Source organism: Eutrigla gurnardus (genome assembly GCF_963514095.1).
Source record: "Eutrigla gurnardus genome assembly, chromosome: 1".
Classification (NCBI taxonomy): domain Eukaryota; kingdom Metazoa; phylum Chordata; class Actinopteri; order Perciformes; family Triglidae; genus Eutrigla; species Eutrigla gurnardus.
Genome location: NC_139915.1, coordinates 10,394,409 through 10,406,765, shown reverse-complemented (window position 1 = coordinate 10,406,765; position 12,357 = coordinate 10,394,409). Strand labels below are relative to the sequence as shown.

The following is a 12,357-nucleotide window of genomic DNA, read 5'->3' as shown; positions in this document are numbered from 1 at the left end:
GCTAAATGCCATATATAAATATAATAGTCATCAATAATCCCCTTCCTAGAGGGATTTGTGTGGTTTACCCCAACAATTGTGTTCTATTTTTATTTAGTTTCTGTTCTTATCTTATTTTACTTTATTTTAAAATACGGTTAGGTCTATATTACAGTATGTATGTAATAATGTCAAGTGAGTCCCTGCTTCTGTGATGCCTTGTTGTGGGCTAAAAATGTAAACTTACAGATGGCTAATTGAGAAGAATGATATGTATTATAAATGATGGTATCATAATAAAAAGAGAATTTAAAAAAAAGAAAGGCATTTGTAAAAACAAGGGATCTGAAAACAGTCGTTTTTCTTCCTGAACAACACAGATACGTGGCTTCCACAGGACAAGAAAATGATAAATGGAGAGTTTTTTTAATAAAATGTTTATTATTACCTTTTGTATTATTTTCTGTATACAAGAATGTGTAACAAAAGCCAAATAAGCAATCCATTTTAGTCTTTTAAAAATGGTAAGGCATGTCTGCTTGTATAACCATCAACTTCAGTTCCCCCAAAATACTTCAAACAGCGTGCACTGACAGCTCCAAAAATCTTAATGTGCCCCTTAGTTATCTCATTTTGCAAATCACAACAGTACCACACTCACAGCGTATGTTTTAGCAAAAGTGCAGCAAACAATTAACATCAAAATGGAGAACCTTGCATAACATATTTTCTTAACCTTCTGTAAAAAACCTTTAACCAACCACGATTTTACTTTCCCCCCAGTTTTGCAAATGCCAACAAGTTGAATAAACGAGACAAAATCAAAACAAAAGAGGCTCACAGAATAATTAAGTCAAGCATTGAAGCATCTCAGACAGTGATACTCGACGACCAGGGTAACGCAGCTTTTCAGAAGAGGTGGCGGAATACACAAGCCAGTGGATTATGGCAAACATTCCTCTCATCGGGATGAGAAAAGAATAGTGTTTGTACCGATACAAGCACTTTGGAAAAAGTCAGCTCGCTTCTTCTGCGTCTTTTGTTCGTTTCACTTCCTTTTCTGTATTTCAGGAATACCAGAAAACCTGCCTTATCCCCACTCATCCAAAACGCTTGTTGTAATCACAGATCTTGTGGAGACTCTCACGGGTGCATTCAGTCTTTGTGTGGCCGCAGCTTTTCCAATTTAAAAAAAACATACCCGTTAAGTTTCTGGCTGTCTCCTGGCCCAGACAAATATGTCTGCCTCTGTCTCCACATTTTTGAATAATTAAAAACTGAATTTATACGATGTGTTTGACTGGAACGATTTATAACCCACTTACTTTGACTTATTACTGACTCTTTTCTCTTCCTGTTGTGTACTTTATCATTCTTTAATCAATTATAGAATCACAAAAGAACGGATGCAACTGTTTTACAGCCCGGTTGAATCTAGTTTTAAGCAACAATAGGACACAAAATAAAAGTACTGACAAAACATGTATTTTTTCATTGTAAATGAAACGCCTGAAGCTGAATTTGATTTATCAGTCTGAACTTCAATAGGCCAACGGTAAGAGAACATGATTTTTTCATGAACCGTCTTCACTGCGATTATCTGCTATTCAGGCCAGGCCTCCTCCGTGGGTAAATCCTCACAGATCAGAGAAACGGTTGCTGCACATCAGGCCTGGCTGCTAGTTACTTAATTCAATATTAAGCACATTTTAAATAGTTACTGCAGGATGTACATCATGTCTAACTAACTCCCGTCTGTCTCAACTGTCTGACCTGCTAAGTGAGTTCAGATTGAGATGTTTTTATCTCTGCCCGGCTCAGGTGGGTGATGGGCTGTCTGCACTCATGTTAACATGTTCTGTCAGAAGACACACGAGCAATTCAAAATATAGATGTAATGTCTGCGTAAACACTAATTTAGACTCTGTCGAGTTGGTTAACTGTGTGTTTAGTGAGACAATAAGACAGAACCAGGGGAGATTCTGTCTTATAGGCTTTGACCTCCAAAAGGTTTGCATGTACTTTTTTACCGGACCAATCAGAAAGGCTTCACCGACCCCAGATCCTTAAAATGCTGATTACATTCTAACCTAGAATTCGCTTCCCATTGTGACTGGAAGAGCAACAAGAGCAGATAACTACGATGAGATGAAGATGGCCTCCTCTCCCTCCTGCACCTGGGTCACTATGGTGTAGGTGGCCTGAACAACTTGGTGGTCATCTCCCAATATTGCTACCTGCCTTAGCTGATGAGTGCCTTTTAAAATGAATATTTTTTCAATTTAAAATGTAATATTTTTTATTATATCTGCTCTCTTCGATGACAGTGGTTGTGTAATGGCAACAATTCTGGTATTTGATATTTTGCGAGTAGTATTTCTCAAGTGCAAAATTTAAATGAATTTCCAGAACGCAAAAGGAAATGCGAAATTAAATCCACTAATGTCATGGAAATATTAGAAGTAGGGCACATGTGCTTCATGTACATCATGATTTAATTTTTTCTTTGTCTGTTTGAACAGCACTTTGTTGCATTTTGTTTTTAAAGATAAAACTTTCCACCTCAGCCCAGAATAAATACTTTTTCACTAGATTTCACTTCTGTTTTTTATGCACAAATGGAAAGCTTAAAACAACCCACTGTCGTCCCCTTCCTTCATCGGTTTATTACACTGGACACTTGTGACATTGGGGAGGACCTTGTTGATCAGTTTTCTCTCCCCTCATGCTTCGTTGGACAGAGGACCGTCGCCTTCCACGATTAAAGTTCACGCACCAGTGATTTAATTGTGTCATGCTGGTTTTGGTGGGAGGCTGCTGTTCAGTCACCTTCTCCCAAAGTGTTTTCTACAGGGAGGCGACGGAGGTCAAATGCTTTCCCATCTGTACCGCAGTGAGAGTTCCTGTGGTGACTGGAATCTGTCTTGTCAGTCATATGAGCCCACTGAAGGGAGACTTTCCTTAAGGTATTGATAAAAATCATGAAGGGACCACAGAAGTATAACCTGCAGCCTTTAGGGGTGGTAAGTCTGTTCTGATTGGCCGGACAAAAATTTGCTTGGAGCTCCATAAGTTGCGATTGGGTGAACCTGCAGAGCCTGTCAGAGAGCTGAGCTTACAGGAGTAGGGTTACAATGTGTAGCCTTCCGTATATGTAGTATAAACAAGCAATAAAAACATTCAACATAAATGATTTCCTTGAATCATTAAAGCATGGGAGCCAAGAAAATACATGAAAATATCATTGGCATAGATCTAAAATCGCTAATATTCTGAGGAAAGAAAAGGAAATCTGAACTGTTTAAGTGCACGAGAAGTACCCACACAGAAGAGAGTAAATCAGGTAACTGAATATCGTTAGCAGGCAATTGTAGTATAATGGCTTAGTGTTGTCGCGGAAAATCTCCTGTTTATTGTTCTTTAATTTTACAGGTGATCGAATAACTTGTAAAAACAGTTAATACGCTTATAAAAAAGAAAATGCAGCCATTTACTAAACCAGTCAGATGACATTACAGTACCTTCCAATGAAATACATACTGCAAATGTTTATAAGTACAATACAGTTACATGATCAGAAAATATAGATCTTCTGTATGGGGTGAATGTTTCCTCTAGCTTTATAAACTTATGAAGCAGACAAAAATAATCTGTGCAAAGTAGTTTTCTTAAGTGCAGCATATTGTCACTTAATCAGAGATAATCAAATGTGCAACTATAAAGTGGCTGTAAGAACTGCTGCTTTCTGAACCACTCTGCTATAACGGGAAACCCGGTGAACTGCTCGCACTGTACAAACCAACCCATTCCAAACTGTGTAGCCTGCATACAAAACCTAAAACAAAATGTGTTTTTGTTAACATAATTGCAGAGCATGCACACAGTATGACTTTTTTACTGAGGGGGAAAAGACTAATAGGACAAAATGGGTCGCAACTTCATCATACAAAGGAAAATAAAAATAAACCCCCCTTTTTATCTGAAAAATCCGATCAGGTGATTTCCACTTTCGAAAAGAGGCGTTTAAAACCCACATTTTTAGAATAATGAGAAAACATTTTTTTTTCCAGGTGTGAAAGCTGATTCAGCGATGGCACCGAGCATTCTTTGGGGGACGAGCAGGATGCAGCGCTGCACCCCCTTCCCCTACCGTACCATAGCACACAGTAAGACATTCTCGACAGGTTTCCGGGAGCTTCTAACATGTCCAGTGAGGGAACAGCATTACAACTTGCTGATAAACATACTGTACGTAAGGTAGAAAAGTCAGTCATCAGGCCACACTTGTGTATTATCTCCATTGAGTCTGCATTGCCCAGAGCGGGAGTGTGAGGGCGGCCATCACCAGCAGTAGGGAGGGTCCGCGGGAAAACGACTTGCCTGCGGCCGCTGCTGCGTGTTCGTCGCTTCTGTCAGCTCCGATCACGGGAGCCTCTGTTGCGACAAAAACAAACTCTGTCGTGCAGCCTTCAGAGCAGCCGCTGCCGCTGCCAGAACTGCTGCCCTCGTCACCTGTAGCAACAAAAAAAAACAAAAATGATGAAAAAAATAATACCGGCAAAAGGAGCTATTAGTTCCTTTGGCTAAATCAAACTTTACCAGCCAAACTCACTTATTGGAGAAAGCCCTGGTCACATCCTAGTGACATACATGGTGCTATAATTAGATCATTCATTTTGCCGATTCAAATCTTTTCATTTAGTCCATTACAAAGATTTTCTACACTCTACGTACATCAGTGATCACATCGCCGTCATAAAGCTCAACAGCAAACTATCTGCAACAGAGTTTCACATGATTGTTTCTGCGGCTTTTATCTTCTTTTAAAAACCTTTTGACACGGCAGTGATGTGTTTTTACTTTTAGTGTTTTTGTATACATATAAATGTTGCCTTTTAAGTTTTATTGAGCAACTTCCATGTTGTAACAGAAAAGATGAGCACTTTGTGGAAACTAATTCATGTTAATTCTGTAAATAAAATAGATTCCTGTTCAGTCTTATTCGGTTGAAATACAGGAATTTTCTCCGTAGGAGCCAGAGGAAGGTCGCTTTCCATCCAAAAAGTCTCAGAATGTTCCAAACCCTCCCAGTGAAAGCTTGACACACTAACTACAGCATGTTGAGAAAAGATGGCTGAAGTACGGGGTTTACAATTTTTTTTTAAAACGGGTTATAATTACCTAATTAGTGATTACCCTCATAAACTCTGCAAATGCATGTGTTATTTGCTGATTCAATTGTTTCCCAGACGTGCCAAAGAATGTGTTAAAAGGAGAAAGGGACCCACTGCTGCTGCATATGTTCGGGCCGTTGTCAGAGACAATGGTGATTGAGTAAAGTTTTCAGGGGTCATTTATAAAATTAATTGACTTCACTGCAAAATGTCTTCTCCTAATAAGTGCATGTGTGACCGGGCCTTTACAGGTGACAGTGCAAAAATAGTGTTGCATGATTGAAAATGGCCAAAGACGGTGGTTATAAATAGCACTGTGTGCAAAAGGTAGATCTTAAAACAAGAATCAGAGCGTCGTACTGCAGTGTGGCAGCTTCTGTGAGATATACACCCAATTTAGTTGCTGCAATAGTGGGTTTCTGGTGTCAAAGAAGACACCACTTCTAACAAACACGACAGCATCAAACAATGCATTTGAGTTAGTAGCAGTAGTCCTGCAGCCACACAGTTTCTTTTTGAAGCCCAGAGAATCCTCCACCTTATCAGCTGAATGGGATCCACATAAACAGGAAGAAAGAATGGCTTCTGTCATGGCAGCATCGGAGATGTACAGCTTCCTAAACACAGCGTCGGCTGTCTATCATTGTATGTGGCGCCATACCCACAGCTATTTATTCTCCTAATAAGGTCAGTCTTGCCTCAGTGCCACACTGATGCATCCTGTGGAGCTGTATGATGAGTTGCTGCATGAACGACACCTGAGATCTTATTTCAGTAGACTTTTCACTTTATATTTCTGCAGGGCATTTTGTGTGAGTGTATGTGGTGTGGTGTGGTCTGAAAACCAACATGCAGTGACGCAAAACAATAGGGAAACTTTTCTCTTTGTTTAACTTCAAATTATTATTATTATTGTCTTCATCTGCACTCGCAAACACGCGAGGGATTGGAGGACTTACTTGAGTCCTGGAAGTAGATGTCATTTCCATTGTAGGCATTCTTTAGCTTGTTGGTCATGACACGCAGAGCCATGATCTGCTGTCGTATCAGCGTGTCGGGCCTGGTGATGTCCACATCCACCTCTGGGTTGTTCAGCTGGTTGGTAAGACCCTCCTTCACCACTTCAGGGAAATATCTGGACACAATGGCAGAGCGAACAACCTGGATCACCATGATGTAGTATCCCTGGAAGCACTTTTAAAATGAGCCTTTATGGCAGATGTATTAGAAAACGTCTGGTTGACATGACGTAGGGTTTTGTAAAGAATGTATAAGACAACATGCAAATATGATAGTTTAAATAAATAAGGTGACAATTGAAGTAAGCAGAAAACTTTGTTGTTTTCTGCTTCATGAGTAGCTCTACAGATTCATAAGAGCTACTCTTTCTAATGACGGCTGTCAAAATCAGGCAAAACATAAGTGCGTAATCAGACTCAATAGTCTACTTCATGTTGGGAGAGGTGGCACTTTGTGACGGAGAGCCCTTAATGTGCCTGATACCCACAAATCATCACTTTATTTATTTTCCTTGCAATTTAATTAATCAAAAATAATTAAAATAATGCAGTGCATGAAAATGCAAAATCTACTCACAAGGAAAGATTGTATCATTTCATTCCAGCATTTTTTACATTTTTACATTTGTCATGCATGTGTGTTATATGTCAACATGACGCTTTTAGTTTAACATTATATGAAGTGTGCATAGTATGTGCTTTCATCACATACTCCTAACATGGTCCGACTTACACAGACGTTTTATCACCTATTTTTTTACATTCCTGATGAAGAGCAAAGGTTAAAAATGTTACCGGCACAAATTAAGCATGTCTTTTATTGCACAATCTGTCGATTTTGTTACTTGGAGAGGCCCAAAGTGATGGGGTGATAGATTTCCTCTGGCAGCGTCTCTGGTTCACTGTCGGAGAAAACAAGTCACTGTCCAATCTACTGTACAGCTCGGCGACACTCTCCACGCCGCAGTGGTGATAAGAGGCGTTGGGAACTCCACAGTCCTCTGGGTATTAGAGTCTCAGAGCTTATATAGAAGTTCTCCATATAAGCCCTAGCCATTGTGCTTACAGAGAGACTGCTAATCTGGGAACACAGTGTGGTTATTTTAATCCCTGGCAGGCAAAATGTGATAATGGTAGAGTGGGTGACTTTGCTGCGGTTTTTAAGAGAAGCAGAAGTCCTCACCTGCCCTTCGTGTGGCTGTTCCAGCACTGATCCTCGTCAGACTCCGTGAGCTTGCCCTTGGCACAGATGTCATCTGGGAGGTTGGACCAGAACCTCTTGGACTCTTTCAACTTCTCTTTGATGTCAATCACCTGTCATGGACCAAAACATATATATATATATATATGGTTGATAATATGTTTTTTAAGAGAATTGAATCTGCTGCACAGAAGTCCACAAGATGGATGCAGTTCTCAGAATATAATATTTAGACCACTACTTTCCGTTAAAACAACTTACATAATGTTCATTTAGGAAAATATTATAATCATAATAGTTAAGACAAAAATACATTGGATGAAAAAGGGGGGAAACTGTGATACATGCTCTAGAAACCAACATGAATACAGCAGCACTCCAATAGCTCCATCTCTGAGTGTGGCGCATTTGAAACCTTCGTGTGGCAGCAAAAGTGACTGTAGTTGCACAAGCCCTTCTGTTCCCTTCTTCCATCAGGACAGAAGTACTGTTAGGACTGCCTGGGGGTCTTTTTCTCTCCATTTTTGATTCCAGTCCACTTCTATCCATATTGGGTTCATCTCTGATTCATACAAGACAGACTTGGGATTGCGAATTTGATATTTGGCATGAGCAGTCACCCCCGACTGATTCCATCTGGACTCAGAGAGAAGTTTGAGAGGGTGACCAGCAAACAGGCAGAAAAAACCCACAAAGACTCAACTGATACAGAATTGTGACAATTATTTTTGTTCCTGTCAGCAGCTAGCTTATCTTATCATAAAGGCTGGTAACGCAGGGAAACAGCTAGCCTCTCTACATCCACCGACATTGCCTCATTTACACGTTATATTAATTTGATTTATCCGCACAAAAGATAAAGTAGTTGCTGTTTTACAAGGGGTTATGAGCTGGACTGTTCCTTGGCTGCAGTGACTTCCTGGAATCTATGAATTCAGCGTGGAAGATTAGTACAGCCACAAAGAAACGCCTGAATGGGAATGAGATTCTACTTAAAAACAAACACAAACAGAATCCACAGATATTCATTTCTGCATCCATAAAACAAAGAGCCTCGTATTAGACGGCCAGGCGATGCATTCATTGTGTGTGTGAGTTCTTTTGGCAAGATAGAACATTGTTGATGGGTCATGACCTTCTGTACCAAATTCTATTGCTCTCAACAGTGTTTTTTTCTCTCCAGCAAATTGTTTTGGACTTAAACCTACTTCAGCTGTTGAATTCTTCAAGGCTGTGAAAAGCTTAGCCCGCTAAACATCTGTCTCAAACAATTTATACTGAAATATTTCAAAAACAACATATGCTTTAATGAAAAGCCCAATGCCTCTATTCTTAATATTCCTACCATTACAGCCGAAGTAAACAAACATATCAAAAACCCTGTTTATAGTTATAAATCTCAAACGTAGGTGCGGTGCTGTGGAAGAGACAAAACAAAAATCTCTAGAATATTCAAAACAAACACAAGGAACGCCTCCCACTCCAAACCCTTTCATTACCAACGTGCAGCGATGGACACACGTTACCGTATTTTAACTGAGGCATCTCTTTGTTGGTTGAAAATACTTTTTTTGAAGCACAGGAGAGAAAATATAGCTGCTACTCTGAGCTTTTGGCATATCATAGTCCTTGTTTGTAGCAATATATGTGAGATTTCAATTACTTTTACATAAATGGAAATCCATAAAATGTCCCTGCTGCAGTTTTCATTAAAAATAAAGTATTAATATTTGACAAAAATAACTCAAGGTCCACTTACTAGCCATTCAGTTCATTAGAGATTAAAATATGAACCATGTGTTACAGTTGAAAGCTCCAGAAAAGAAATGCATTGGAATTGAAACTTTAAATTTAAATTTAATTTAATTTAAATTGAACAGGGATGGGAAGTCCTAAAAGCTATGGATAAAACCAGAACAGCTACTGAGCTCACACTTCAACAGACTCTTCTCCATAACACTTAACAGACTCAATCTGCTGAGGAAGACTGAGAGATATGTTTGAAAGCTCCAGTAAATGGTACAACGATAAATTTTGAGTCATGGTTTTTGTGTCAAACTATGTAAAGAAAGAGCTTTAAAATTGGAATTAGCGCCACATTGAAAAAACAGGAACAGCATATTTCAACATTACATGCCTTAATAAATGTCATCATCATTTCCATGATGTCATTTAAACATCCTGTTAGTAGTTCAGGTTTGTATACTTTTCTGTATTACCGTTCTGTGCATGTTTGTACACATGCAACCTATTAACAGATCAGGAACAGTGTGTTTGAGTGTCAGACTCCCGGTATTGATAGACGTATTAGAGTTAATGCTCCTTAACTCCTGTTTTATAATACATTTCTATCAATGCTTTGGATTAGAATATCTCCACTGAAATGCATTGCAAACATATTCAGACTCCGTTAGGAGCTTTAGGACACTGACATGTATATTAGGCTACAGTATGTTTCTGCATTACTTTTATTCACCATTACTTTCCTGTTGCAATGCTCTTCAAGCTGCCATCCCGGCACAGCACATTTACACCGATAATGGAGTCATTTTACCCTCGGAATACTTGAAATAATATGTATTTGATTCCACACAGAAGTCACAAAAGCAGCCTCTCATGTCTAACAACTGACAACCGGCGATCTCATCAGCGTAAATGGCAAATGTTTCTCAGGATGTTACCTGTGTATATGAAGGAGTTCAAATCTGTTAGTCAAGTCTGTGATGTGAGGCCGACTGCTCGAGGAAACAGTTGAGAGAGAAGGGGAGCAGGTTAGTGCTACCAAGCTTGAGGTAATAATCCAGTGAGCTGCAACCTTTCTTTATCTTGGCTTTGGCTGCAGGCCACAGTGGCCCGTGGTTCATTCAATAATCCCTAGCTGAACAGAATAAACACCTCATACAGTATAAATTAGGTCTGCTTCTTGAGGCTGCTGAGACTATGACAGGTTATGTAACGACTTCCCATTATGCTAAATATTTAACAGTGTTACAGCTGTTGCTCTGAAAATTATCCTTCACTGAGGATTCAAAATGTTGATTATAATTTAGGAAAAGGTGGGAAATGGACTAGTCAACCTTGTGGTTCATTAAAGCCATTAAGACCACTCCCCTAATCCCGATCCCTAGTCCTGGACTCCGAAACATGAAAAACTGAATTTAAAATCGTTGGATTTACACATTTAAATGGATTCATCCTGTTATCCTGCCCTTTCTTTGACTGTTATTCAACTTCTTATACAGGATTTGCTACATTAGTATTGGAGCCGTGATAATCCTATTGTAGAATTATAATCCCATTGCTGCATATTGTATTTCTACAAACTGTTACAACTTTCTGTTCATGTTGTGCAATGGCCACCTTCCCATCTACAGCTCCCACTGCACTCCCTGCTGTCTGACGAGGAAAATCTTCCTGCAAAATCACTCCTCCTGAGACTTCTCTTCCCTCTTGTGGCCTCTTGTTGAGGTAATGTACCATTCCCCCCATTTTTTCATCCATCGCACAAGAAGCTGCAGAAGGATATAGGGACATTTAACTTTGACTGCACATCAATCAATGAAATAATGTCAATAAAAGCAGTATTTTTCTGGAAATCCAACTAACAGCGTCTTGAACATTTTGCTGCAGAGACGATGTATTCTTGTAGGAAATTTCTGTAAGTTAGTAGCGCATTTGTTTCCTTGACAAAAGGCCAATGGGAATTTGAAATATTGCAGATAATGTGTGTGAAAAAGTGCTTTGGCTCTACCTTGTTCAGCGTGTCATTCTATCAGAATGCATTTTGGTGCATTCTTACTAAAAAAGTTAGACCTGAGAATTTTGTTTGGTTGTCCTTGTAGTTCACTCGGATGCTTTGTTCTATACTTTATCTTCATCACACATGGCTTATTCATGCATTCATTCTTTGGCTTCTACAAATCTGATTCTGAGAACCATTAAAATCAAACAGCTCTCATCCTATTTATTTATTCTTGACCCTCCAGTAACAGTTGAAGCTTGTTACTCATTTGAATGGATACCAATAATAGCTACACAAATATGCACATAATACACACACACCCACCTATACACACACACACACACACCTACACACACACACACACACACACACACACACACACACACACACACACACACACACACACACACACACACACACACCCACACCCACACCCACACGCCCCTCATCATGTCCTTGCTACACTGGGTATTTGAGAGAGTGTATACAGTGAAGCCTCGGGTCTTAACAGGACATGAAAGGGCCTGAACTGACAGGATGCCACTGCAGGAGCCTGCCCTCACATTTGATGTGGTAATCCTGTCATGGAGACACCAAAGCTGGTTAGGTTTAACACATGCTGGCGTGGCTCTGATTCACGATGACCTGGAGCATCCTGGCACTGGCAACAAAATATAGATCAGATCAGAATGCGCTCTGTTTTTCTACTCTTACTTTAAAAATGTAACAGCATTGACACTGTCCGTTCTGACAGCCCAATGTCTGCGAAGCAGAATTGTGGAGGCAGCAAGGACAGAAATATATATATATATATATATAAACACGCAAGTAATTGAATCCATTTATGATTCATTTTGGGAAATGGTGCTTATGAAAGTATAATGCAGTTTGTTCCGTGTGTGTATAACGTAATGTGAAGTTCACATAGTGTCAAGAGTTCAGTATCAGCACATCCCGTTTTACTACACAACTACAGCAGCAGATAAACACTGTTCATAAATATATGCGGATATATACACATAAACACACACACACACACGCACACACACACACACACACACACACACACACACACACACACACACACACACACACACACACACACACACACACACACACACACACACACACACACACAGCACTGAGGGTGAAGCAGATCACAAGCCATAGCTCAGTGAAGCAAGGTTTTAACCCTGTGATCGGCCCCTGCTTAAGTCTGTTAACAACAGTGATTCTCTGCCC

The 12,357-nt window shown here is 39.7% G+C and overlaps 1 protein-coding gene across 2 annotated transcripts in view; it reads right to left on the bottom strand.

Annotated features, from left to right (window-relative positions):
* Positions 1–428: 428 nt before the first annotated feature.
* The window catches only part of LOC311011829 (glypican-6-like), a 125,127-nt gene continuing 113,198 nt past the window's right edge, over positions 429–12,357 (bottom strand). For both annotated transcript variants that reach the window (XM_084006975.1, XM_084006976.1), the window contains 3 exons: positions 7,356–7,486; positions 6,113–6,288; positions 429–4,491 (listed from right to left, as the gene is read on the bottom strand). In XM_084006975.1, coding sequence (XP_083863101.1) covers positions 4,271–4,491; positions 6,113–6,288; positions 7,356–7,486 — 528 coding nt within the window. In that variant the 3' untranslated portion in view covers positions 429–4,270. The remainder of the gene's footprint in view (positions 4,492–6,112; positions 6,289–7,355; positions 7,487–12,357) is intronic.